The 27,495-nt window shown below is 40.0% G+C and overlaps 1 protein-coding gene across 8 annotated transcripts in view; it reads right to left on the reverse strand.

Moving 5' to 3' along the window:
- Nucleotides 1-232: 232 nt before the first annotated feature.
- Nucleotides 233-27,495, reverse strand: part of TMC1 (transmembrane channel like 1) — a 139,634-nt gene continuing 112,371 nt past the window's right edge. For 5 of the 8 annotated variants that reach the window (XM_077759383.1, XM_077759386.1, XM_077759385.1 and 2 more), the window contains 5 exons: nucleotides 21,368-21,435; nucleotides 16,257-16,496; nucleotides 10,932-11,057; nucleotides 6,761-6,839; nucleotides 233-1,855 (listed from right to left, as the gene is read on the reverse strand). In XM_077759383.1, the coding sequence (XP_077615509.1) occupies nucleotides 1,496-1,855; nucleotides 6,761-6,839; nucleotides 10,932-11,057; nucleotides 16,257-16,496; nucleotides 21,368-21,435 (873 nt within the window). In that variant the 3' untranslated portion in view covers nucleotides 233-1,495. Of the gene's footprint in view, nucleotides 1,856-6,606; nucleotides 6,659-6,760; nucleotides 6,840-9,453; nucleotides 9,656-10,931; nucleotides 11,058-16,256; nucleotides 16,497-21,367; nucleotides 21,436-27,495 lie in introns of those variants that run through there. The other 3 variants (XM_077759387.1, XM_077759384.1, XM_077759388.1) reach the window with 3 other exon arrangements.

Genomic DNA, 27,495 nt, shown 5'->3' on the forward strand with positions numbered 1-27,495 from the left:
GTCAATAATATTGTAATAACTTTGTATGGTGACAGATGGAAATTAGAGTAAAAAAACGAAAAGTGCATTGCCTACATTGCCTTTAGGAGATGAAGTCCTTGGGCGATGGTTTGTCATGTCTCATCATTTTTCTTATGAAGTCGATCAAGAAACAAGAGTGTCATCCACATTGTAAATTTGGCAACACATATACACCAATTCTCTAATCTTATTACTACACAGTACAAAATGATCCAAGTAGAAATAAGCACTAGCTTTATTTACTCATCTGCATTATAATCGAATGAGGTGAGAAGCCCTGCATCGCAACAGATAATTCCATTTCTTACATCGTAGTAACACTTTTCATGCAGATAACACAGTTTTTGTTTCACAGAGCAACTGCTGTAAGTTAAATTGATTCAATTTAATTAATAAGCATATACTCAGTGCCTTCCTGTGCACTGCACTATCCTAGGCATACAAATGAGTTAAAAGATATGATCCTTGCTCATAGGGAGCTTACAATCTGGATAGGAAAGGTGATGCATGCATACAGGAAACAGTAAAGAACTGTTAAAAAAAATCACAGGAAAATCTGTATAAATAATAGACTCTGAAAAAGACATTAGGGCCCAAAGAAATCTATCAAGGTTGGGAATGGAAGCTAATCTGGAAAACTGGACCAGAGGAAGGAAATCTTGGATTTGTGTCATGGCAGTGATAGGCACACAGATTGGCAGAAGAACAGGGTATCATTTTTATGGCCAGAAGAAGAGTGAAAAGAAGGAAAAACTCAAGGATGGCTAATAAAAACCAGCAAGTAAGTTGCAGGGAATGGCAGGCAAATTGGCTTAGCTCTGGAACAGGACACTGTGGGTTAGCATATGGACAGCAATGCTGGCAGAGGGCATTGATTCCTGCTATTCAAAGCCAATTCAAACTTTTAACAAGTAATAATGCTTAAACACATCTATAAACTAAAGCCCCTCATAAAAGTGTGTGTTTTCCTAATCTTAAACAAAAAAGCAAAGACAGATTGCGGAATATTAGAATCTAAACTCAAGAGATGTGATCATTGGAGGTCTTGATTAGGCTGTGATGGAATTATAATCATGCACAATGCCTTTTTTTAAAACTTTATAAAGAGGTGTGTTGTCTAAGATGATGTACCTCCTCAAGATGAGGGACCTTCAATCCAACGCTAATCAGACCCCTACTCGAGTCCCTTAGGATTTTTCTTTTAAAAAGTCTATTCCTTTTCATACTGAATCCAGCAGCTAATGAAAAATCTTGGGTTTATACTCATGGGGGCCCTGGATGGGGAGGCAGAAAAAAAATGGAAAAACAAGATATTGGTTTCAAAATGTGAGTTAATAATAACAGTGAATACTTTATAAAGATATTTCTGAACTTTGGGGGGTGGGGGGGGGAAGAAGTGAAGTATTTCTGTTTCCAGGCAAAGAAAACTAAGGCAGAAGTATTTAAGAAGAAAATCCATATACACAAAGTTTTTTCAAATTAAACCAACAGGTAAACCAGTAACTTGTATTGCTGAATCACATCCTCTTTTTAAATTCCATTTGTTAGAAGAAAAGCCAGGGAAATGAGTTAGAGGGAAAAGAGTGGTGCAAGAACAAATCCCTGGATTTGGAACAAGTTGAAGGTACCTTCCTGCTGAACTAAGACTGGTGATCCCTTGATTGACCAGCTTGACCTTGACAAATACATCAGAGTGAGAATAGAGGGGAACAGCAACTTCACAATGCTTGTGTTCTTGCCCCTTACAGAAGTCCTTGGTTTTGAACTTCAAGGTGAGGAGTACTTCTGGACCCCCAGCATATGTGTGAAAGCTACTGGCCACCAGCAGCTGCAGCTGTTCAAAAGAGAGAGAGAAAGAGAAGATGAAGAACCAATACATTAACATGTAGCTCTCAGGGGTACCTGGGTGGCTCAGCCAGTTGAGCGTTAGTTCAACTTCGGCTTAGGTCATGATCTCGGGTTTCGTGAGTTCAAGCTTCACGTCGGGCTCTCTGCTGTCAGTGTGGAGCCCACTTCAGATCCTCTCTCCCAGCCCCTTTCCTGCTCATGCTCTCTTTCTCAAAAATCAATAAGTATTTTAAAAAATATTTAGCTTTCAGTGTGCTTGATGTTCTGAATGAGGCTATCTGAAATCTGTCTATACCAAATGTATTCCATGTTGCCATAATATTTAGCATTTTTATATTCAAAATATTTCTTTATTTCTTATTTTACAGGGGAGTGAAAATTCTGCTCTTTTTATATTTAGTACTGTTTTTATAATTAATATAAAATGTGTTCTTTTTAAATTTTTCAAATAAAAGAGTTCCTCATTGGCCAGTAGAAATCCGGCAGCCATTTACTGAATGATTGTTATATCATAAAGTTCTGTATTAAGTTCTGAGGAAACAACTATGAATAAGATAGTCTGCCTTTATGAAGGTTGTATATGTTTTTAAGTACAAATTATGGGAAAACATAAAATAAATAGCATGCTGTAGCATTATATCTTTAAAACAGTGAAGATAAAAGTAATCTTTAACTAGAACTCAGATCTTAAATGTCAGAACTTTTGGTTCCCATTCTTTTATTTTTTTGTATGATATTTTTTAAAAATATTAATTTTTGAGAGAGAGAGAGCACATGAGAGTCGGGGTGGGGAACAGACAACGTGGGGGACAGAGGATCCAAAGCATACCTTTCACTGACAGCCACAAGCCCAACACGGGGCTCACACTCACAAACCATGAGATCATGACCTGAGTCGAAGTCGGACGCTTTTTTTTTCTTATTTCTAGGAGAGAGAGAGCGTGAGCAGGGGAGGGTCAGAGAGAGAGGGAGTGACAGACACATAAATAGATTCGAGGCTCTGAGCTGGCAGTCAGCACAGAGCCCGACGTGGGGCTCGAACCCACGAACCGTGAGATCATGACCTAAGCGAAAGTCGGACGCTTAACCGACTAGGCCACCTAGGTGCCCCGTCATTCATCATTCTAAACACGAATTTGGTAATGTTAGTTACAGTCACAATCTATAGCCAACACAAGAGCAGTGCAGATATGTGTGACATACATGCTTCTAACTCAAAGGTGTCCACAAAGGGCTCACCTCAGCTTTAAGGACACACATGAACTGATAGCAAGAGAATGGAAAGGGATATTCTGTGCAAATGGAAACCAGAAGAGGGCATAGCTATACTTATTTCAGACAAAATATATTTTAAGCCAAACGCAGTAGTAACAAGAGACAAAGAAGGTCATTTATAATGATTAAAGAAGACACAAATAAGTGGAGAGATATTGCATGTTAATGGATATTGGCAGAAAGAATATTGTGAAATTGTCCATACCGCCCAAAGCAATCTACAGGTTTAATGCAACCATTCTCAAAATCCCAATGGCACATTGAAAGAAATAGAAAAAAAAAACAAAAAACAAAAAACAGTCCTTATATTCAATGGAACTACAAAGAGACCCCTTATAGCCAAAGCAATCTTGAGAAGGGACAAAGTGAGGGACATCATACTTCCTGATTTCAAACTATATTACAAAGCTATAGTAGTTAAATAGTATGCCATTGGCATTAAAGTAGATGATAAGATCATTGGAACAGAATAGAGTAACAAGAAATAAACATATGCATATGTGGTCAGTTAGTTTTTGAAAAAGTACCAAGGATATACAGTGAAGAATGAATATTCTTTTCAATAAATTGTGCTGGGAAAACTGGATATCCACATGAAAAAGAAAGAAACTGAATCCCTATCTTACAACATACACAAAAGTTAATGCAAAATGATTAAAAACTTGAATGTAAGACCTTAAACCATAAAACCCCCAGAAGAAAACCTAGGAAAAAGCCTCCTTCCCCTTGGTCTTGGCAATGATTTTTGTATTTGACCCCAAAAACAAAGGCAGCAAATGCAAAAATAAACATTAAACTAAAAAGCTTTGACACAGAGGCGCCTGGGTGACTCAGTCGGTTAAGCGTCTGACTTCGGCTCAGGTCATGATCTCACAGTTTGTGGGTTTGAGCCCCACGTCGGGCTCTGTGCTGACGGCTAGCTCAGAGCCTGGAGCCTGTCTTTGGATTCTGTGTCTCCCTCTCTCTCTGACCCTCCCCTGCTCATGCTGTCTCTATTTCTCTCTCAAAAATAAATAAAACATTAAAATAATTTTTAAAAAATAAAAAATAATAAAAAGCTTCTACACAGCAAAGGAAATCATCAATAAAATGAACAGGCAACCTATGGAATGGGAGAAAATATGTATCTGCAAACCACATATTTGAGAAAGGGTTAATATCCAAAATAGACAAGGAAATCATACCACTAAATAACATAAAAACCAAACAACTTAATTTAAAGTAGGCAAAGGACCTGAATAGACATTTATTCAAAGAAGACATAGAACTGGCCAGTATCTCTATAGTATATGAAAAGATGCTCGGCATCACCACCAGGAAAATGCAAACCCAAACCACAATGAGATAACACCCCAGGCCATTAGGATGTCTTTTATCAAAAAGGCAAGGGGCAGCCATTGTTGGTGAGGATGTGGAGAGAAGGGAACCCTTGTGTACTGTTGGTGGGAATGAAAACTGGTACAACCAGTATGGAAAACAGTGTGAAAGTTCCTCAAGAAATTAAAAATAAAACTATCATATGATCCAGCAATCCCACTTCTGGCTATATATCCAAAGGAAATGAAATCATTAATTTGTATTCCCATGTTCATTGCAGCATTTAAGGATGGAAACAACCTAAGAATCTATCTATGGAGGAATGGATAAGGAAAATGTGATATAGATGGATAGATATGTAGGTGGATTATAGGTAGATGATAGATAGATTGACAGATAGACAGATAGATAGATAGATAGATAGATAGATAGATAGATAGATAGATGATAAATAGATAGAGATGTATAATTAATAATTTTATTCAGTCTTATAAAAGAAGGAAATCTTGCCATTTACAACAATGTGGATAAACCTGAAAGGCATTATGCTAAGTGAAATAAGCTAGACAGAGGAAGGCAAACAATACATGGTGTCACTTTTATGAGGAATCAAAAAAATAAAAAAGGCAAACTCATGAAAAACAGAGCAGGATGGTAACCCAGGAGCTTGGGAGTGGGGGAAATAGGGAGAGGTTCATAAAAGGGTACAAATTTTTGGTTGTAAAATGAATAAGTTTTGAGGCTGTAATGCATAACATGGTGAACTATAATTGATGATGCTGTACTGTATAAATTGCAATTTGCTAAGAGAGTAGAACTTAAGTGGTCACACACACACACACACACACACACAGGTAAATATGTGAGGTCATGGAGGTGTTAATGAATTCAGTGGTGGAAATTCTTTCATAATGTATGTGCATATCAAATCGTCACATCCAGGGCGCCTGCGAGACTCAGTCTGTTAAGAGTCCAACTTCGCTCAGATCATGATCTCACGGTTTGTGGGTTCAAGCCCCACGTTGGGCTCTGTGCTGACAGCTAGCTCAGAGCTTGGATCTTGCTTCATTTTCTGTATCTCCCTCTCTTTCTGTATCTCCCCTGCTCATGTTCTGTCTCTCTCTGTCTCTACAATAAATACACTATAAAAAAAGGTATTAAAAAATTGTCACATCCTACACTTTAAATGTTTTACAATCTGTCACAGCTGAAAAAAATGTTAAATGCAATTAGAAAAACAAGTAGCTTTATAGTGGGAAAACCATCTAAGACAAATGTAATTTAAAGACATAGTACTGGAAATTGCTACATCTGCTCCTGTTGCCATAAAGGTCAGCCGACATGGAAGGAGAACAGTTTGGAAAGAACCACAGAGAAATGGGGCTCAGCCCTGCTCGCTTCTAAATGTGGGGTAAAACTTGTACTGAAGCCATACACATCACTCTCCTGTTCATGTGTGTGGACTAATGATTTTTTTTTCCTACTTAAACCAATTTGGGTTGAGTTTTAGTACTTACAAGGGAGAAAGACCTAGTAATAGAAAGAGTTTTAAAGTTAAGAATGAGGGAAAAGTTTGCAAAAATGTTCCCTGAACTTCTTAGACGTCACTTTCCCACATGGAATGCAGAACATATCAGGAATTTTGGCAAATAAGGATATGCCTTCTTCTAATGGTTTACAAGTTAAGAAGGCTCCAAAAAAAGAGAGTAATGAATTAGAAAAGGCTCTGGAAAACCAACAGTGGTGAGCTCAGAAGAGGCCAGTGGTATCTTCCTGGTGTATCCATCTATGTATAAGAATGGTCCCAGGGAGCAGGAGAGCTTCTGCATTTCTGTCTACTCTTTGTATATGACTATGTGGATGTCGTCTTCATCTTCTGTCAATTTGCAAAGTCACCTTTCTATTACTGCCGCTGAGTTCTCATTTCTCAATTTTTCTTTCTCCTGCCTTGTCTCCACTGGAAAACAAGTATCCTCCTGGAGATGATGCTTGAGAAACTCTCCAAAGGCGAGCAGCAAACATTGCAGAATGACTTACTCAGGGCAGTAATGCTATCCTGCATCAAATGCCCATTTGGAAAGAAAGAAAAGGGGGAACATTTGATCCATAGGGGGGAAACCTGGCAATCACAAACGTTTCTCCCACCTGCTCGGGCAGCTGCCATTTTCTTGTTGCGCAATTTGTTCTCCAAAGCTTGCTACACCATGCAAAAAGGAGAGAAGAACATAAGATTTCCTGGCGTTTCCTACTACTCAACATGAATAAAGGCAAGACTTTTATGAAATAAATTGTCTCCTACCTGTTTCATCTTCTTTTTTAGATCCAGATTTGCTGCCTTCTGGCCCTTTGCAGTAGCATTGAGATAATAGATGGTCAGACTGCATTTTGAAAAATAATAAAATATATGGTATTTTTCAGTTCAAGATTCTCCTTAAATTTACATTCACCAAATCATAGAATATAGATAAAAGACTGAAGTAGACAGAGGTAAAAAGGTGCACTCGGAACATGGTTAGTAGGGCTGGACCTAGGAAGGCAGGACCCAAGGATCCTCTTCCACAGCCCATCCTTCTCCCATACCTCACTGCCTAATTGTAGCCTCTTCCTGGAAATGTATTAACATCAGTTCAAATTGTAATTAAAAATAACATTTCAGGGGCGCCTGGGTGGCTTAGTCGGTTAAGCGTCCGACTTTCGCTTGGGTCATGATCTCACGGTTCGTGGGTTCAAGCCCCGCGTCAGGCTCTGTGCTGACTGCCAGCTCAGAGCCTGGAGCCTGTTTCAGTCTGTGCCTCCCTCTCTCTCTGACCCTCCCCTGCTCACGCTGTCTCTCTCTCTCTCTCTCCTAGAAATAAATAAAAAATATTAAAAAAAAAATAACATTTCAAGTTGACACCAATGGCATCCAAGAGAATGGAAAATCTACTGCGGCTTAGGGAATGTGTAGAATAAAAAAGAAATGGACTTTCTGCCTTAAATTCCCTCTTTTGGCTTTTACAGCAAATAATATAATCCTCGTAAGTCATAGTCAGTTAACATGGATTTTATCCCCTAGGGTGTATTATTTGCATTTCTCCCTTCTTTGAAAATAACATGTTTTATAAAGGAATATCCTTGGCTTTAACTGACATTTACATTTCTAGAAAGAGCAAATTCCAGCCAAACATTTGTGTAAAAATAAATATGTTCATCTTCACTTAAAGCAAAACAAACAAACAAAATGCATTTTAAAAAAGGTAACTGGCATTGCTCTTTGTTGCAAATAACTGGATACTAAACACACTTCCTCTACTCCCCAACCATGCCAGATTATATCCCTTTATGAGCCATCTGGTGCTAGCAACACAATTATTGATACGGTTTAGCTGAGTTTGTTTATCTCTTGGTCGAGTGATGGGAATTCAAATGAAATTACATACATGAAAGCATTTGGCATATACTATTTGACATGAAGTAGGTGCTTAATAAATGTGTGTGTTTGTGTGTGTGTGCGTGTGTGTGTGTGTTAAGGATTTTTTTTTAGAAAAGTGCCTGGATTCAGAGGGTGAACTCAAAGACCTCACAAGTCATTTGCGGTTCTGAAATTCTCTGTTTATTTGCCACTATTTCTGCCTTGTGATGCACCTTAGATAAGTATTCTTTACAAATCATTTTCTGGTCTCCAAAAAGAATGAACATGGCTGTAGAGAACTAACTTGAATTCTACTCAGTTCAAATCATCCAAGCTGATTTCATGTGAGCCATTGGGGGAAATTCAAAATGTCTGTAACATGTAACATTCTCTAATTAAAGGTAATAAACAGCCAAGCCAATTGTATGAGCCCCATAAACTAGAAGATGAGATCCCAGGATTTGAAAAGTCAAATCAGCGATAAACTAAAGTTGGATTTTACATCAGAACCTCAGGACCGTCATCAACCTTGCAGGGTATCTTTTTGACCTGGATGCTGCCAGCTTTCCTCGACACCGTCTGTATCAGGGTTGGCAAACCATAGTCTCCGGGGCAGCACGGACTCCCAGCCTGTTTTGCATGGCCCGTGAACTAAGAATGGCTTTGACATTTTTAAACAGTTGTGTAAGTCCTTACATAATATCCTCAGCTTTACCTTTTGACCCATCCAACCTAACATATCTACTATTTTGCCCCTTTAGAAAAAAATGTGCTGACCCTGAGTGTAGACCATCCCTGACAAGTGGCTTCTAGTCCTTCTGTATAGTCCACTTATTCCAAACTCACTGTTGGGTGCTTCAAATAACTAAGGGAAACAAGAGATGGGGAATAAGACATGGGCTTGAATATACTTATCAGCCATTTGATTTGGGGCATATCTTCCAAGTGATATCAATAATATGATTAATGAGGCCAACCTGTTAAGGTTATTGTGGAAATGAAATGATGAATATAGAGGCAGTGCCTGGAACACAGGAATATTAGCCTCTCTTCCACACTCTTGAGACAACTTATTTAATCTTTAATTACTGGCATTAGAACAATGTTGCTCCTGGGGCACCTGGGTGGCTCAGTCAGTTAAGCGTCTGACTTCAGCTCAGGTCATGAGCTCACAGTTCATGGGTTCGAGCCCTTCGTTGGGCTTTGTGCTGACAGCTAGCTCAGAGCCTGGAGGCTGTCTTTGGATTCTCTGTCTCCCTCTCTCTCTGACCCTCCCCTGCTNCGGCATTAGAACAACGTTGCTCCTGGGGCACCTGGGTGGCTCAGTCAGTTAAGCGTCTGACTTCAGCTCAGGTCATGAGCTCACAGTTCATGGGTTCGAGCCCTTCGTTGGGCTTTGTGCTGACAGCTAGCTCAGAGCCTGGAGGCTGTCTTTGGATTCTCTGTCTCCCTCTCTCTCTGACCCTCCCCTGCTTGCACTATCTCTCTTTGTCTCTCAAGAATAAGTAAAAAACATCAAAAACATTTTAAAAAAGAACAATGTTCCTCCTTCATTTAGAAATAAATCTGTCTCTCAATAAGTTAAGACTATAGTCATAAAATCTGACATTAACTTTGATCAGCTTTTATTTCTTTAATACAAGATCTCATTTATAACACTAAAGGACCTTGACTTTTAAAAAACCACATAATACTTAACATCGTCCCACAAGCCACCGTATCACGAAAACTTGGAAAAGAAACATCACTCCGAGGGCCATCTGGTGAAACAGGCTGCTTCCAGCAGGTCATTTTCTAACATATCTGCATCAGAGATTCGCTATCAGATTCTGAATGTCAGCAAACAATCAAGACTCTCTAATATACAAGAATAATCTGCTTTACTGTTTAATTATTCCCATAGGCTATTAGCTCTCCTTCAAAACAGGGGTCATAGTATAAAGGGGCAGAAGTTGGATTTACTGTCAAAGTCCTACTATTACCATTTTGCTATGTACTCTTACCTGGGGAAAATCACCTCGTCCCTCTAACTCGGTGCCTTAATAAAACTGAAGATGAAACCTGTCTTCTCTGATGTGGTCCTGACCCTGATCATCACAAAGTAGATGGTAACAAATTGGCCCAGAACCCAGCTCATTGATTCCAAGTCATTGGGATTTCTCTCCCTGAGATTTCCCAGTTTTACCTTTTTAAAAACAAATCGAACCCTGTGCCTCAGCTTTATTTCTAAAGTGTTTCTGAGGGTGGTTCATGCATGCTTGCTCTCCTTGACTGAGGGCAGTGACAGTTCCAGACAGTTCCAGACTTTCTATTTAGGAGGGCCTCGGGGGTTGGAAGGAAGGACCAGGGTGTTTTTCCTAGTTCTTCGATAGCAGACATATATTTTTCATTAGAATGCAAGTTTATCTCTGTGCTGGGCAAGAGTCAGAAGCCAATGACAGTTATATGCAAACAACCCCCCCCCTCCCAAATTCTCTTTTGGATATCACCTCTGACTTTTGAAGGGTTAGACTAAGTAAGTGAGTCTTCCAAGACCCTTCTGGTCCTCTGATTCTATGATCATGGGCCCACACTTAATGATGGCCTTTGAAGAACAAGGACACAATGATTTTTACGATCCCTTAAACCCTTAGCCCTAAAATACAGCCTATAGGGTCCCCAAAGGGAATATTAACTTAGAGACTCGTCATTTCTGTGTATTCACAGCCATCTGCTTTATGGAACAAGAGGTGGGGGCCAGGAGATCTGGGCGGGGAGCTCAATGTGCTGATTAGATTTAGCATTTAGCATTTATGTTTCCCTTGCTTTAGCTGTTTACTGATCATTATTTTGGTTACTTGGGAACAAATCTTATAATCCTAGGCAGGCAAAGACAGATGCAGGTGGCTGGGAATTACATCCAATAGGATCAGAATATGGCTCATGAATTTCAGGCTCTCACCACCATGTAATCAGCACTGAATTTGGTGAGGCTACAGCATAACCCTTGGAGCGTGGGAGAAAGCTAAGAAAGCTGGAAATGAAAAGGAGACAGGAAAGACATTACAGAGGCTCTTCCTATGAGGGGGGAAGCACATACGCCATAACCAAAACGACCGCAATAACCAGTCCGGGGTTAGAAAGCTGTCTCAAGATCTTTGCCATCCAGCTTGGGAAATCGTGCTCCAGTGTTTCCCCAATGACTTCGAACATCCTATTTTTGCCACTGGAAAAAAAAAGAGGGATGGGGGGTGGGGGAGAGAAATTCATTTAAAACATATGTAAAAACCATGGTTACAGCAAGGAAATGAGACATCTTCCTCAAACACCACCTAAGTACTGTCTCAGATTGGGAACCTAATCTGTTTAGCCACAACTCCGGAAACTTCACTTGTTATTATCAACATATAGGTAAGACGTCAGAACTCTTATTCTTAGGCAAACACACAGTGGAGCAGTTAGGAAATGAACGGCAATGTTAGGAGAAGATTGTTTTTAAAGCTGTATGCCTAAGATTTTGATTGAAATATATTTTATAAATAACTTGTAAGTCTACCCCTCAGCCAGCTGTCCTTGTTGGAGAATAGTCCCTTCGGACTGTATAAATAGTGCACTCAATTGTTGAATTAGCCTTGGAAATAAACATAAGGAATAGATTGACAGAAAAAAGTCCACAGATAATCCAGTATCTCTCCCCATGCAAGAGCTGCTATCTCATTTTCCACAGAGCTCTTTCATCAGAGGTATTAACAGGTAGCCACACTGAAGGGGGAGTCCTTTCTCTCACTATATTTCTTGTGGGCAGGCTCTAATGACTGCCAACTCAGTCCCACTGCTGAGAACAGACGATGGAAAGAGAAGGAAAGTAAGCCTAAGGAGCCAAAGTCCTTAGTGGGTTTGTTCTCAACCCACTGAGGTAAGAATCAGCCCCTATAAACTAGAAAAATGAGGGCTGGATGCCTGTCTTAATATGTAATATTCAGAATTATTAAGTAATACCCATCATGTCAAGTTATTTTTTTCTGTATATGCATATTGATTCTACTATGAAAAGCTGTAATTTTCAGAAAAGAGATGAGGTTAATTACCACCAAGTTCTACGTATCACCAGAATAAAGGCTGGTGTAACACTTAATATAATAATATAATATTTTTCTTTCAAACACTTGATATATTTTTGTTTCACTATCGTTTATTGATCTTCATACATTTTCAACTGCTAGACAAACATAACCCACAGGTTCCAGATGAGATTTTTTTTTTTTTTTTTTTTTTNGGTCAAGGGTTGCTGGACTGCCGAGGTGGTAAGTTTTGCTTCACAAATTAAAGATCTGCACCCAGCAAGACCTGTGATATATTAAGGGAGAATGGAGTTTACAGACAATTCAAGATTTGTATCAATTTATTTTTCTAGGGCTTCTTCATCCTCATCCATTCTGACTGGCCATGCTTTCTTCCCAGCCACAGGGGATACAGCTAGGGTAAGAAGGTAAGCCCAGACAAGAGAAGGTAAGACACTCTGCTCTCCAGCTTTTTAGGCTGAAGCTGACGGACATGAATAGGGGAGCTGGAATTTTACAAAATGCTCCCACCCACAAAAGTCTTCTCTGCATTCAGTGTGTCCCAGAGTCGAAGTCATTGGTATCTCTGGGGATTCTACTCTTCCCAGGTCTGGTGTTTTTAACCAAGAGTCCAGATCTCTTATATACAAGCTAACGAAGTATCTACAATCCCTGGTAATCTTTTTTTCTGACAGTTAGCCAAAGTGCTCCACTTCTGGTCCTTTCCGGTCTGCTGTGTCTCTACAGTCAAATGAAATGATACTGCACTTCAGCTTCTGTGGGTGTGGCCGCACCCACCCTGGATGGTCTATGAGCAGACCTGTCTTCCCCCTGGACTGAAAGTTTCCCAGGACCAGAACCAGTGTCCAATCTACTCCTACATCTCTTCTAATGCTTAGTTTACAATAAGCAGCCATTATTCTTTCATTACTTCAAGTTACTGTGTTTGGACTCACAGACATAAAAATATTCTTTTTTAAAAATATTTTTTAAAGTCTATTATTATGACAGAGATAGAAAGTGAGAGAGGGGAGGCAGGGAGAGAGAGAGAGAGAGAGAGAGAGAGAGAACCCGTGGCAGGCTCTGAAGTGTTAGTGCAGAGCCCAATGTGGGGCTTGAACTCACAAACCATGAGATCGTGACCTGAGCTGAATTTGGACACTTAACTGATTAAGCCACCCAGGTGCCCCCAGACATGAAAATATTCTATCCCCAATCTCTAGAAGTCAGCCACATTAGTAAAAGAATAAGCACATAAGTTATAATAGCAAATAAATAATACAATAGCAATGTCACAATTTAAAAGAAAACTAAAAATAAATATAAAAGTCTCACAATATAATATAAGTCTCCACTTATTGTATGACCTCAGTTATTTTAAAAATCAGCATAAAAATAAAACCAGAACACAAAATTCTGAAATGTTGAAACATGGAGGGTTGTTATTTCAGGTCTTTGGGGTTATGAATAGTGTTTATTTTTATGGAGAAATGTTTCTATAATTTCCAGGTTTTCTAGGAGAAACACAGAATACCTTTGCAGTAAGATGAAAATACATAAAAATATAATTACCATAATGTTAGTAGAAAGGTATGTGAGAACCTAGAGAATTATAAATTGTTCAGAATTATCAGTGAGATGTTGGAGGAGAAGCATCGTGTCAGCAAATATAGTGGAGCAATGAGAATTTTCTTCATGTGGATACAAACAAATAGTTTTGAAATTGTTGAGCTGTGTAAGGTGGATCCACTTAATAGCCTATTGGAATAGTTTTCTGAAAATTCACCCTCCCAAATCAGGTCTTATAAAATCAGGACAAGCTGGAATACCTCATCAAATTTCTTACAGAATTCTTTTTTTTTCCTTAAGTTTTATTTTAGAGAGAGAGAGTGAGAGAGGGCCAGAGCAGGGAGGGGCAGAGAGAGAAAGACAGAGAGAGAGAGAGAGAATCTTAAACCAGTTGTGGATGACCCTGGGGTCATGCCCTGGGCTGAAATCAAGAGTTGGACGCTCAACCAACTAAGCCATCCAGGCACCCCACAGAATGGGGGGTATTGTAAGGTATTGTAACCACCTTGCCTAAAACATGCCTGTACCTGGGAGTGATCAAGCATCACTATGCTACTGGGTGGGCGTGGCCATCATTAACCTACCGAAAACGCGTGGTCACTGCCCACCCAAGGGCCAAGTGGGGTCAGACCCCCCTCACGAGGCAGGCTGAGAAAACCGTCCCAAACTCAGGACCCTTGAGAACGCCAAGCCATGAAGATCCTAATACACGCTTTCTCATCTCATTTCTAGGGCAGAGCAACCCTTTCAAACGTTTAAGTCCAAACAAATAAATGAAGTATGCATTCTTTTGCTCCAAAATGAATAAACTGACAGGAGAAGTAGACTGTTTAAATAAGATAGAAATACCCCTTTCCTGACATGCTACTGAAAGTATTTAAATTTTCTTGATCTCAAAATAGTAATATATATGTAGTAATTTTGCTTACATCTGTCAATCAGGAAACACTTGGTTAAAATCAGATACTATGCCTTAGATACAGACTCTTTTTTTTTTTTCATTAAAATCATAGTAACTCTATGTGATATAAAGACAGGCAGAGAGTTAGGCTCAAAAAGCTAAAATTGTGTGGCCATTGTGCCTGGCTAGCTCAGTATTTTTCACAGGAATGACCTCTGTGTGACCACCATCCGGCTCCATGCAGACATTGTGAAGTTTCCCTTCGGTTGATACATTTTCTCAGAAGGATTGACTTCCAATTAGAAAGTTCAAAGCACATCTAAAACTCATCCAGGATCCTTTGTTGTGCGGGCAATTTGCAATTAACTGAAGTCTTTGAATGGCTTATCTGTTGAACTTTGTACCCTGAGATTCATTAGGAATTTATTAAGACCAAGCTATTCTTCAAGACTGCAATTTCATATTTAGTCTCCAGATGTCACTGTCTGCATTATTTATTTCAGCCCACTGTGGGGGTGGGGGTGGGGGTGATCAGGATTTGTCAGCATCAGCTTCCTAAATGACAGAACTCCAGATGTTTTTGCTCTGTCAGCTGGCTTAACATGTTTTCTTTTTCTTCCCCCTGCCCTGCCCAGGAAAGCAATAATAACTCAACCTATTATTAGAATGAAATGCCTCTTTTATACTTAGGTCTGTGGGCAACAAAACTTTTGATTTTAATAACTTGCGTCAGACAGCATGACGGGGAAATTACATGTGGCCATTATTGCCTCATACTTGTTATTCACGTGGATTTTCATGTTCACATTTCTTTAACTTGAAAAGGAGAAATAACTCAAATGCAGGCTGACCAGTGACTCAATAGGCAGAGATTCTTGGGGTTGAGGGGGAGGAACTTGTGGTAGATTCATTTTTGAGGCCCTATTTGGGGAATGAAATCTCAATCCCCCAGATCCCGGAGACTCAACTTTCTTTTCTTTTCTTTTTTTTAAATTTTTTTAATGTTTTATTTATTTCTAGGAGAGAGAGAGAGACAGCGTGAGCAGGGGAGGGTCAGAGAGAGAGGGAGTGACAGACTCTGAAACAAGCTGCAGGCTCTGAGCTGGCAGTAAGCACAGAGCCCGACACGGGCCTCGAACCCACGAACCGCGAGATCATGACCTAAGCGAAAGTCGGACGCTTAACCAACTAAGCCACCCAGGCGCCCCTCAACTTTCTTGATAAGTGTCACCGTCAGCACTCTTGTCATAGAGAACAGGAGAAAAGTACGTTTCAGCTTGGATCAGAGAGACTCCTTGACTCTTTATTGCTGACTTGAGCGATCCGTCCTTGTTCTTTGGGGGAGAATATACATGATAAACATCATCCTCAATTGCTTTGCTAGCATGGAGCATTTTGGATTATAAGTTGTGTGACCCACTCTATATTCACAGTTATCTAATAATGACCCAATTTCCTAGGGAGCTTGTGGAAAAATCTACTTTCAATTAATTAATTATTTTCTATTGGACATGGCATAGCAATAACTTCTGCTTTTTGGACATGGTGGCCCAGCATCTGGAAAATGTCCCACATCCCGACTATTGTAATGAAAACTTGCTCTTTGCTATCCCCTTATAGCTCAGATTTACTGTCCATATTTACGCAGGTAGAGCCTGGTGCACTCCAATCCTTTTCTCTTTTATGATTCCCAAATAAGAAAATCGATGGAACTTGCCTAAGGATCTCCATGTTACCTAATGAGCCTGGAAGCTCAAAGAATCTCATTTCTACAGACCAAAATACCATTGTTCAGAGGAAAAAAAGAAAAAAAGAAAAGGCTCATAGGAGTGACCATTTCTATCTCCACGCCTGGAAGAAAATGACAGCCAAATGGAATTTCAAAGGCAAGAACCTGAAGGGGCCACAATCAAAAGATGGCGGGAGGGATACGATCATGTACAGCACAGGCATGGTGGACAAGAACAGGATGAGCAATAGCATGCCCAGGTAGAAATTGTTCGATCTGGAAGCTTTGAAGACCCTGGCCTCAGGAACGTTGCAACACATCACGGCCCAGCACTGGAAGTACATGGATGTGTGGAGTCGAAGGATGTTGATGCCTGGGAGGCTGGGGGCGAAGAAGGAGCCCATCCTGGAAAGAAAAACATGGCTCTGCTCAGTTCAAGTCTTCTCTTCATAACAAAGCCACACAGCACCTGCTTATTTCACGTCACGTTTACTTCTAAAGGGAGAAAATGTAGTGCCGCTTTCAACCACACCAACTCTTTTTATAAATAAACCTGACTACTCAATTTCCATCTTCTATGCACAGCTTACCATCTTTCCGATTATCACAGGGCTGCATACATGATCCACAGCAATTATGCTGTTCACGAACTATATCTGTTATCATTAATAAATTTAAACTACACCAGAGAATATATTATATATATTTACTTCTCTCTTCTACTTCTAAAATAAACTTGATTTCCCCTAATGCTCAAATCATCAATTAATAAATCTAAAAATTTAACTTCTTTTTAATAAATTACCCTTAAATTACCACTCACTCTATTCAAATAAACTACACATCTGGATTAATTACTTTTCTTGTGGGCTAATTAAGTTTTGCTTAATGGAAGAGAAAAATTTAAATGAATTTTTCTTTCTCTGAGGCCTTTGTCTATTAGCTATGTAGCTATTGTGTTTTAGAGCTGATGTATGTATGCCCAATAATAGACCGTGTTTTGTTGATAATCTATAGGAAGCTTTATGTGTTTGAGATGAAAAGTCAACACATCCATTTAATTTAATTTGTTCACCTCCTTACTTCAGTTTGTCCTGGAAATCCACCGCTTTGCATATCTGACTTTTAAAAACTATTTTTAAATGTCACTTTTAAACAGGAAGCACTTAGGTGAGGTCACTTTTCTTTGATGGCTTAGTTGGTTATTTTCAACAAAATAAATTTCACTTTTCTTTGATTTCTTTGACGAGAAAATCCATTAGTATCATAAAACCGTATTAATAGCAATGTATTGGCCTCAAACCAGAAAAGGGATATATGTGTACTTATTTTCGAAGGATAAGCAGAGTCCTATCTTTCCAACTGTCCCAGCTATAATAAAGCCCTCGGCAGTTCTAGTTAGGGTCAGCATTTATATTTCTTGAATGTAGAGAGGCTGTTTTAACCAATCCAATACAAATTTGGTATATTGTGTTGGTCGGGAGAGGGGCAGGAGAGCAGTTAGATGAAGAAATTCATTTCTGCTATTTCTGTAATTGAAATGATGGAAGCCAGCATTAAAGTATTTCACTTAAAGGAGGGATCTTCCCCAAATCTGGGTTTTCTTGTTGATAAGGTTTTATACAACAGCTCTGAATGATATTTTTTATTTAAAAAAATTTTTTTTAATTTTTTTTTTTTATTTATTTCTAGGAGAGAGAGAGAGANTACCACTGCGGTGTGAGATGTCAACAGTGGGGGAGGCTGTGTGGGGGAGGGCATGGGGGTTTTGGGGAACCCCACACACCCCCAGTTTTTTCTGTGAGCCCCAAACTTCTCTATAATATAAATTTTATGAATTAAAAAAAAAAAAGTAAGAAGATAGACCTTGGAACAATACAAAGTGTCTTTGTCGCAGGATAGCCAGAGAGACCCCAGAGCTTCAAAAATGTGAGCGAATGAGTGGCAGTCTCGGGTCAGGGGCCACAATTACCCAGCACAACACTATAGTCTCAGATGCCAATATTAGTCATGTGAGATGCTCGTGAACGATGATGCACGCTCTCTTCTAAAAGCCAGGCTTAGCCGCATGATTTGTTGGGGCCGAGGAAATGGAAATTAAGATGAGGTGTCTCACTGCTGGATAGAAACGTTCAAAGCCCTGTGTGGATTTTGTTCTCATATCTCTGCTACCCTAACCAGTGACATTCCAGATGGACCCAATCTGGCCAGGCTAGGACTCCCGAGTGAGGGTACCTCACAAGAGCAGATCCCTCGACTAACCCACATTAAACATGTAGAGTACATAGGAAGCAAACTTTTCCCTTTGTAAACCACTAAGATTGGGGGAGGCAGGGGGTGTTTAACTGCTACACAACCTAGTTTATCCTCAGACACAATCTGTACATAATTTAATACCTAGACTTACCTTAAGCCACACATGCTTGTACCTCTATGTATACATGCGTCATTCATCTGTATACATAGAGATGTACACACCTTTGTAGGTGCATCTATAGATAAATAAACTTCAGCTTTTCAAAATAAATATCACATGGGCATTTTGAACAAGCAAGCTCAAGAGCCATAACCTAGAAAAACAGATCACAGGCACTGGTAAAGTGATATCTGAACCCTAATGCTCCTTCTGTCTTTGCCAGAGACCCACTAATCAGCTCGGCTCACTAAGTCCCTTCCCCCAGACTTGATCCTGTCATCTGTCAGTTCAAGATCATTGTAATACCTTAGCCTTATAAAATGCTTTTCTTCCAAGGAGATCAAAGTGAATGAAAGCTTCTTTTATTGAGCTCTCTTTACTACTCCGGTGACATGGTACATGTCAGGTAAATTATTCACATCTGATCAACCAAGAAAATGAGGCAGCAGACGGTGACAAAGGTAGAAGAGGTAACAAAGAGAGTGTTGGAGCAATGTCCAAACCCATCTTCTGTCTCACTGTTTTCTGCTGCCTCTACACCCTGTTCTGATAGAGACGTGATATGTGTGTCATTTTATAATATGATGACAAAACCCTGTGCGATCCATTTTAAAATGAAGTGCATAACATGAAAGTTGACTGATGGTGCCAGCCAATTACATGACAAAATGGATTTTACCTATAAAGTTGGACTTTAGTAACATCCACTAATTAAAAACCCCGACAGCTGTACCTGAATGTCTCCAGTCACAAACTAAGGGACTTGAGTGCAAACTTCCCATAGTTTTTTGTTTCTGTGTGGCCACACTTCAGTATCAGCTCCTTGTGCCTCATAAAATAGTAGCTTACCATGTGTGAGTCCCCTTGTGTGGGGGAGTCTACCACACTGGGAATACTCATTCCTCATATCTCGCCCACCAACCACATCCCCATTCCTTTGCCGACTTCCTGGGAGTTAGTAAAAGACCATCTGTTCAAAGGGTTGACCTGATAAGTAATAGTTCTTTTGCTTCTGAAACTCAGGTGTGTGATTATCTCTGTACACTCAGAAAACACCATCCCTTTCTAACGTCCTCTTCAGACCAACAAGCAGCAAGATTTGACCAATATCTAAAGGATGAATATGCAGAAAGGGATAGTGCAGTAACAGTAGAGGGATTTGGGTAATGGGTCTGCCCATGAGAGAATGGGGGGTGGTCTTTAGATATTTAAGGATTTCAACATGAACAATAGTGGGCCAAATAGTTGCAAAATTATAAGTGAACCTCAGGACAGCCCTTGCAATGGCTTTTCTGATAATGAAAATGAATTTCTAGGCCAATCTGTTGCCTTAGCTATGAAAGAACAAGAAACAGACATGCAGCATATGTCTGCACAAATGGCATCCACCAGGCCTGAGGGATTTGTGGCACTCTGTGTAGAAGCTGGGGAGCTTTAAAATGGATACAAGATCATGGCTTCTCATTGTTCCAGTAGCGATGTTAGCCATCTTTTGCTGTGACAGCAGAACCTCCTCCAGAAAATGAAAGGTCCAGAACTTATAGAAGCTTTGCCCTTCACTCTCTCTGTTGGTGGTCATAGGTTGGGCCAACATGACTTTCCTCCCTGCTTACAGAATGAAAGAAGCGTTTCACTCTTCAATGACTTTCTGGGCACATGGGACATAACTTGCAAACTTTAGGAAGCGAGAGGGCAGGAATTCAATGTTTAAACACACCTGATAATGGAGAAGATAATCTTTGTATTTTCTTCATGTGCATTGACCTAGTGAGGCCCAGGAACTGGACAGGCCCCAGGGCAGAATGATAGGGTCCTTGATTATGGTCTTTATATTACTAAAGCAGGATAATTTTAACCTTTGCAGAGAGGTCCAGTCTTGCAAAGGTTTAACAACTCAATACAGCTATGGGTGAGGAATTTAAGTAATATATAAAGCTTGTGCAAACCTTGAACCAAGCTGGTGCGACTAGTACATAGGACAATGGAGTGGTCAGTGGGACGATGTTATATTAAATATGTGTCCGTAGGATAAAGAAGCTCAATTGTTNAAAAAAAAAAAAAAAAAGCTCAATAGTAACAGCTTGTGGTTTGGGGGTTCTTAGTTAAAAGTGACAGATTTCCACGACACATGGTCCCCAGATGAATCACATGCCATTATTCAATTTTTAAACTCAAAAACAGTTTCTACTACATCAGCCCATCTTAACCTGTCAAGGTTTACAGCAAGAATGCTTTCATTTAATAAAAGATATGACAATCCTTTGTACATCAAAAGACATAATTCTGATGTACAAACGGCCTGTGAAACAAGTTACGAAATAGAGATCGTATTTTTAGCTTAACCTTCCTAAATCATGCGTCTCATCTCCAGTAGTTTCATTACCTACCACTATGGGATTTGGCAAGATAGTATTTTCAAAAGCAACAACAAGTTGTATTCTAAATATACTCAGTAATGACGAAATAAACTCAGTTTTTCAGAAGGGCCTTATTTGAATTTATTTTATACTTAACGTAGTTATGGGATGATTAATATTTCACTGTTAGACCATGGTGTCACAGGATAGAATAAGTATAAAAAAGTTTTCATATAATCTACAAGGCAGAAATACACTCCCAGCATTTCATAAAGGAATGCCCTGCAAAACAGGCAGATGTCTTTGAGGAGGTAAAGTTAAGAAATAAATATAAATATAAAATAAACAAATAGAGATAAGCTTTTCCTAGATCCACTTTGCAAAGGCAACTGTTGAGTTAGACCCAGACTGTGGACCTCTCTGACACCAGGCTACAGTGCGTTACGCAATAATGATCTTCGAGGCTTTTCTATAAGTTACAAACTGTCCTATAGAGGACCTACCAGATCATGCCTTGGTTGAAGATCAGAGCGAGGACATTACCGCTGATGTCAAATTCGGTGTATGAAGGCTACGGAAGACACAGACATTCACTGATTAGCATATCAAATAGTGCAAATTAAAAACCAAGTGCTACACATTTCTACCTAGAGATGGCTCGGTTCATCAACTGTGTCCGTGCACCAATAATCACAGAATAATCACGGAATAATCAATATAATAAACAATTAGTGATAAATAGAATAATGCAGCACGCTTTTTAACATAGTGAGGCTCATTTTCCAAAGCAGTCATTCAAAATGTTGTACAAGTGTGGACCAGCGGACTCTCGTACGTGGCTGGCGAAAGTTAAGAACTGGATCAACCTTTAAGAAAACCCAGTTCGACAACACATATAAAAAGCTTTAAAAAATCTCTTTCTCTTTGACCTTGTAAGTCTACCTCTGGGAGTTTGTGTTAACAAATTGATCTTAAATGCTGACCAATTTTAACAAGGAGACTTGACACCATCTCAATGTCCAATATTGGTTACATAAAAACAACATATCTACACTATGATATACAGGGCACATAATAATTATCGCTGCTTGAAGAATGTTTAGAGACACAAGAGAAAACCGGGATTTAATGTTAAACAACAAATATAAAAAAACTCATTCATTATTTTTATCAACTGAATGTGAAATCATGCAGAAGGAAAAGACTTAAAAATCACCAAAATTAACAGGTGTTCTAGGTGGGTGATGGATTATGACCTACGTTCTCTTCCTTATATTTGCACATTTTAAAGTATTTTTCAAAAAGTGTGGATTTCTTTTACAATAGAATGAATTCGAGAGATACAATAAAAGTTTAAGTCATTCAACTCAAATATCCAGGGTTTGTCTCCTAGATAGCATCACCCGCAGCAACGCCAAGCAGGGATTTTTGTACAGAGGGGCCATCAATAAAAACTGAGGTGGGCATCTGTCCCAGGGTGGCCTGTCCAAAGGCTTCCTGTGGACACATCAGTCATCATATTATTCCATTATCAATGGGAGAAATGTTAATTAGCAATGGCAATGAATCTGGCTCTTATTAAGGTGAGATGGGGGTGCCCAGTGGCTCAGTCAGTTAAGCATCCGACTTTCAGCTTAGGTCATGATCTCATGGTTTCTGGGTTCGAGCCCTGCACTGGGCTCTGTGCTGACAGCTCAGAGCCTGGAGCCTGCTTCCGATTCTGTGTTTCCCTCTCTCTCTCCGCCTCTCCCCCACTTGCTCTCTCTCTCAAAAATAAAAATAAACATAAAAAAATAAGCTGAGCTAGAGAGCAATCAGTCAGGAAACTGACTAAATAGTAGTTAGAGAAAAAGAGAAAAGCAAAAAGCAACATATGTGAACCGAGAGCCCCAAGAAGACCATGAAAGAGAGACCAAAAGAGAGACAGGTTCCCAATCCCATCCCAGATCCTGGCATCTGCACGTATGACTTCAGACCAAATGTTTCCTCATAATAACTCCTTCCCAACACACGTGCACGTACAGCACACACATGTGTGCTCACACCTACACACACATGCACACACAATGAGATGATTTGAGAGTGTCACTGTCCTTTTCAAAACCAAGAACCCCCAAAAAAATATTTGTAAGAAGATGGAACAGTTCTCTGGTTCGAAATCCCAACAAAACTATCACAGCTTTTGAACGACTTGCCTCAAGAGTTCTTGAATTCGGTCCTCAACTTCATTACTTTCCCCAAAAGGCAGCAGTACTTTTGGGAAAGATACAGGTTAGGTGCTTTGTAACAGATTCAGGGAGTGAACAGCAAGAAGGGTGAAAATAACAAGATAAGATGATAAGATGACACAGAATGAAATAATATTTAGCCCTGTTGTATTAAGCAGGACAACGAAGACCTAGACGATACACAAAGTGTTTTGCTGGTTTCTGGATTATCTAGAAGCGTAACATTCAAAGATGTGAAGAGGATTGGTTGACAGTTTTTATTCTAAAACCAACAATGAGAGTAATATGTTCCTCATGGAGAAAAAGGAACTGTGCTTCTAATCTCCAGAAATATTCTGAGTCTCTCTCCCTCCACGGGAGCGCTTTGCTCGGGAACACTTTCTCTTCCCCTGCAGCCTTCTGAGCTCACACAACACATTTAACAAATGCTCGCTTGGGTGCTGTCCCATCTGCGGTCTTGGAATGGCTCTCCCCCGTGTCAGTTTAAGAATCAAACCATCATCTCTGACCTCTTTAGAATGGTGCCATGATTTAACCCATCCAACGATGTAAAAAAAAAAAAAATCAACCTTTTAGAAGTATATTTTCTTGACTCTCACAAATATATAAGCCTCTTAAAGGCCATCTGAGATATTTTTACAACTTAGGCAACTAGAAAAACATAAAGGACACATTGGGGACCCTTGTTCTCATACTGTGTTTGCAGCAGGGTCAACCGGAATAACATAATCTTTGAGGCACAAATTGACCTGAAGCGGAAAGTGGGTACCAGGCATCCCTACTGTACCAAGGGCCTGTGGTCCACACACTCATCTGGATTCACACCTGAGTATTAGGCTTTGCCCTGCCATTTCCTAGCTGTGCAAGCTGGGCCAGTTGCATATCTCATCAGGCCTCAGTTTCTTCACAGATCAACTGATGCAATGAACGAGGTCAGTGGTTGTCCCACTATGGCCCAGGAGCCCAATCTGGACCACCACCTCTTTTTGTAAATAAAGAGTTATTAGAATACAGAGGCCTTCACTCGTTTATGTATTGTCTGTGGCTGTTGGGCACTAAAACAGGCGAGTTCAATAGTTCCCAGAGACCATATCGCCTGCTGAAAGCAAAATCCCCTTGTTTCCAACACTCTACTCACAGTACTTCAGACAAAGATGTGTGGGCTGTCCCCCCACATGAAAGTGCCCCAATCCTTTATGGACATAAACTGGATGCCCTACCATTTAACTCAATTTTGACACTGAATGTCGGAGCTAGCACAGACCCCACAGGTTAAGGGTGCAGTCCCGCAAGCCTGCCCCACTTCAGACACCAATCACGAGTTCACATTGTTGCCTATGCTCAGTGACTGGCTCTAAATCAGAGAATCCTACAACTTCCTCCTGAGGTTTGACAATTTGCTACAACAGTTCACAAAACTCCAGAAAACAGTTGATTTACTAGCCTACTTGTTTATTATTCAATATGGCAGGAAGAGAGAAAGGGAAGAGATCATATGCATAGGGCAAGGTGTGAGGAAAAGGGCACACGTGTCCTTTCCCAGCACGCCACCCTCCGGGCACCTCAACGGGTTCAGTGACCTGGTAGGTCTCTGAAGCCCACAGGTCAGGGAGTTTTATGGAGACTTCATCAGTAAGCATGAGCAATCATTAACTCACTCTCCTGCCCCTCACCCCTCCTTGGAGGATTGGGGACATGGGGCTTAAAGTTTCAAGCTTCTAACCATGGCTTGGCCTTTCTGTTGACCAGTCCCTATGCTGAAGCTTTCTAGGAGCCACCAAACATTGTCTTGTTAGAATAAACAATGTTCCTATCACCCAGAAAATCCCAAGGAATTTGAGGGCTCTGTATCAGGAACCAGAATCAAAGACCAAATATTGGAACAAAAGATAATCCTAATACCTGTACCGCTTAGGAAATTACAAAGGTTTTAGGATCTCTTCCCGGGACCTGGAAATGGAGACTAAAATATATATTTCTTATTTTATCACAATATCGCACCTGCAGAAGTGAGAACACTTACCATCCAGCCCTGTACAGAGAAAGTCTGCCAACTTCTAAACTCGTTCCTTTCTAAGATCCTTTTCTAATCTAAAATCTGTAATTGGTTGAAAAATTAGACACAGTTGTTAAAGAATTGCTTCTCTGTAAACATCTCAGAAATGCGCTTGAATACCGTATGAGTTCAACTCAGAAAATCTCACTCTAAAAATAAAACAAAAGTAAGAAGGCAAACATGCGCATGCGCATGCTCATTCTTATAAAGATGGATTTAATAAACACATGAGATGCTATTGTAGTTTAAGGTTTTAAAAGCAATACTTTAATAATACAAGCGTAAATCATTTTGCAGCCCATTTGCTTAATCGTCTCTAAAACATAAATAGCTCAAAGGTAAATGATGCTTGGGAAAAAATAGGTTTTCCTGAAAACTGAGGAGTGAAATGATTCAGATGGGAAGCATATAAGAAAATCACTAAGGGCCGCTCATCCCTAATAAGATTTTTAGGGGCCGGCAAAAGCAGATCCCATTTGGATTTAGGCTGAGGTCTGTAACCGGTTGTCAAGGGATTGGAAATTATCTTGTTTTATTTCTGGACCTTTGTGGCAGGAGGAGTCAGTCATCTATCTACCCAAAAGGAAGACAGATGGTTGTCACTGGACTGAAGAGCCCAGAAAACTCATCCTCTGTCTGCAAGCTTGGTTGTTTGGGACGGGTCATTAACCTATGGATATTGTGGAATATCTCAGAGAGAATTCTGCCATTACAAAGCCTTGTCTGACATACAAATCTCACTTCCCACAGCTGAGATCACTCTGGGTCAGTGGTTCTCAAGAGTGGTCCCCAGACCAGAAGCAGTAGGATTACCTGTGAATTTGTCAGAAAAGTAAATTTGTGGGGCACCTGGGTGGTTCAGTCGGTTAAGCGTCCGACTTCGGCTCAGGTTATGATCTCACGGTTTGTGGGTTCGAGCCCCGCGTCGGGCTCTGTGCTGACAGCTAGCTCAGAGCCTGGAGCCTGCTTCCGATTCTGTCTCCCTCTCTCTCTGACCCTCCCCTGCTCATGCTGTCTCTCTCTCTCTCTCTCTCAGAAGTAAATAAAACATTAAAAAAATTAAAAAAAAAAAAGAAACTTAGGGCTTTGTACTTCAACCCTCGTTGTCTTCAGAAATACTGTCCAATGTTCAAGTGGAACTTCAAATCCAGGATGTACTATCCCTTTTCCCGTGTACTCAGCCCTTCATGGGATACTCAAGACTTCTTATTGACTCCTTAGCATGTCATCTTCCTGGGATGCTAAATAATATCTCTTTCCCTGCTGGAGAACACAGCTAATAAAAAATTAGCTTATTTCTAATCAGAGCCTGATGCGGGGCTCGACACCAGGCTTGATCTCACAACAGTGAAATAGTGACCTGAGCCAAAATCAAGAGTTAGACACTTAATCAGCTGAGCCACCCAGGTGCCCCCTATTTCTAACTCTATATCCCAGCCTTTCTTGCTAACTCCATTCTATTGCAAGTGAGCTGTCTAATCTTGGGGGTGCTTCGAGTTACAAACTTCATAGACTGAATCATGAATTAATCAGGATTTGACAGAGTCCTTGAAATTCCTAGGGTTAAGCGATTCAGTGAAAATTCAACATGATAGAAATCTGGTTGATTGCTTTGAAGTTGATTAGACATGAGTTTGAGTCATAGTTCCACCACTGGTTAGCTATATGTCTTTGAGCAAATTATTAAGTATCCCTCTAAGGCTTAGATTACTGTAAATTAGGGGAAAAAAGTATCTACCTCATAGCATTGCTGGTAGGAGTACCTGCAATAATATATGTAAAGTATTTTGTAGAAGTTCTGACATATAATAAGAACTGCATAAGATATACTATATTATAGAATCAACTTTTATGATCTGTCAATTGCATGCCTCTTATTTATTAATAATCTTGAGCCCCTTCATCAGATCTCCAGGAAACCTCTTATATCTTCCATTTATATAAACTTAACAAGGACCACCTTAAAAAGGTAACTTGAAACAAGATGCTGAGGTTCTAATGTCATTGACCATGCTCTAATCCCACGCTGTGTATTAAATTCTATCTTCTTACATATGTTACCTTTTTTATTGATAAATAGCAAAGGTAATGTCAACACGAACTAAATTGAAAGTAAGGGCATTCCATGTTGAACTGTTGCCTGTAAAGAGTTTACATGAGGCTTTAGGGCAGTTGTGCTGAACCTGGGTGGCTAAAATCCCTCCTGGGAGAAACATTCCACTGCCTATGAGACAGGGAACACTTCAGAAACATTGAAAATTGTCTGCAATGCTTGGAGAAGCTTTGGAAAAAATTAAGTTCCATTATATGGTCTAATAGCCTGCCACTAGCCAGTAATTTTCCCATC

The sequence above is a fragment of the Crocuta crocuta genome, unplaced genomic scaffold, assembly GCF_008692635.1.
Source record: "Crocuta crocuta isolate KB4526 unplaced genomic scaffold, BGI_CrCroc_1.0 scaffold41, whole genome shotgun sequence".
NCBI lineage: Eukaryota > Metazoa > Chordata > Mammalia > Carnivora > Hyaenidae > Crocuta > Crocuta crocuta.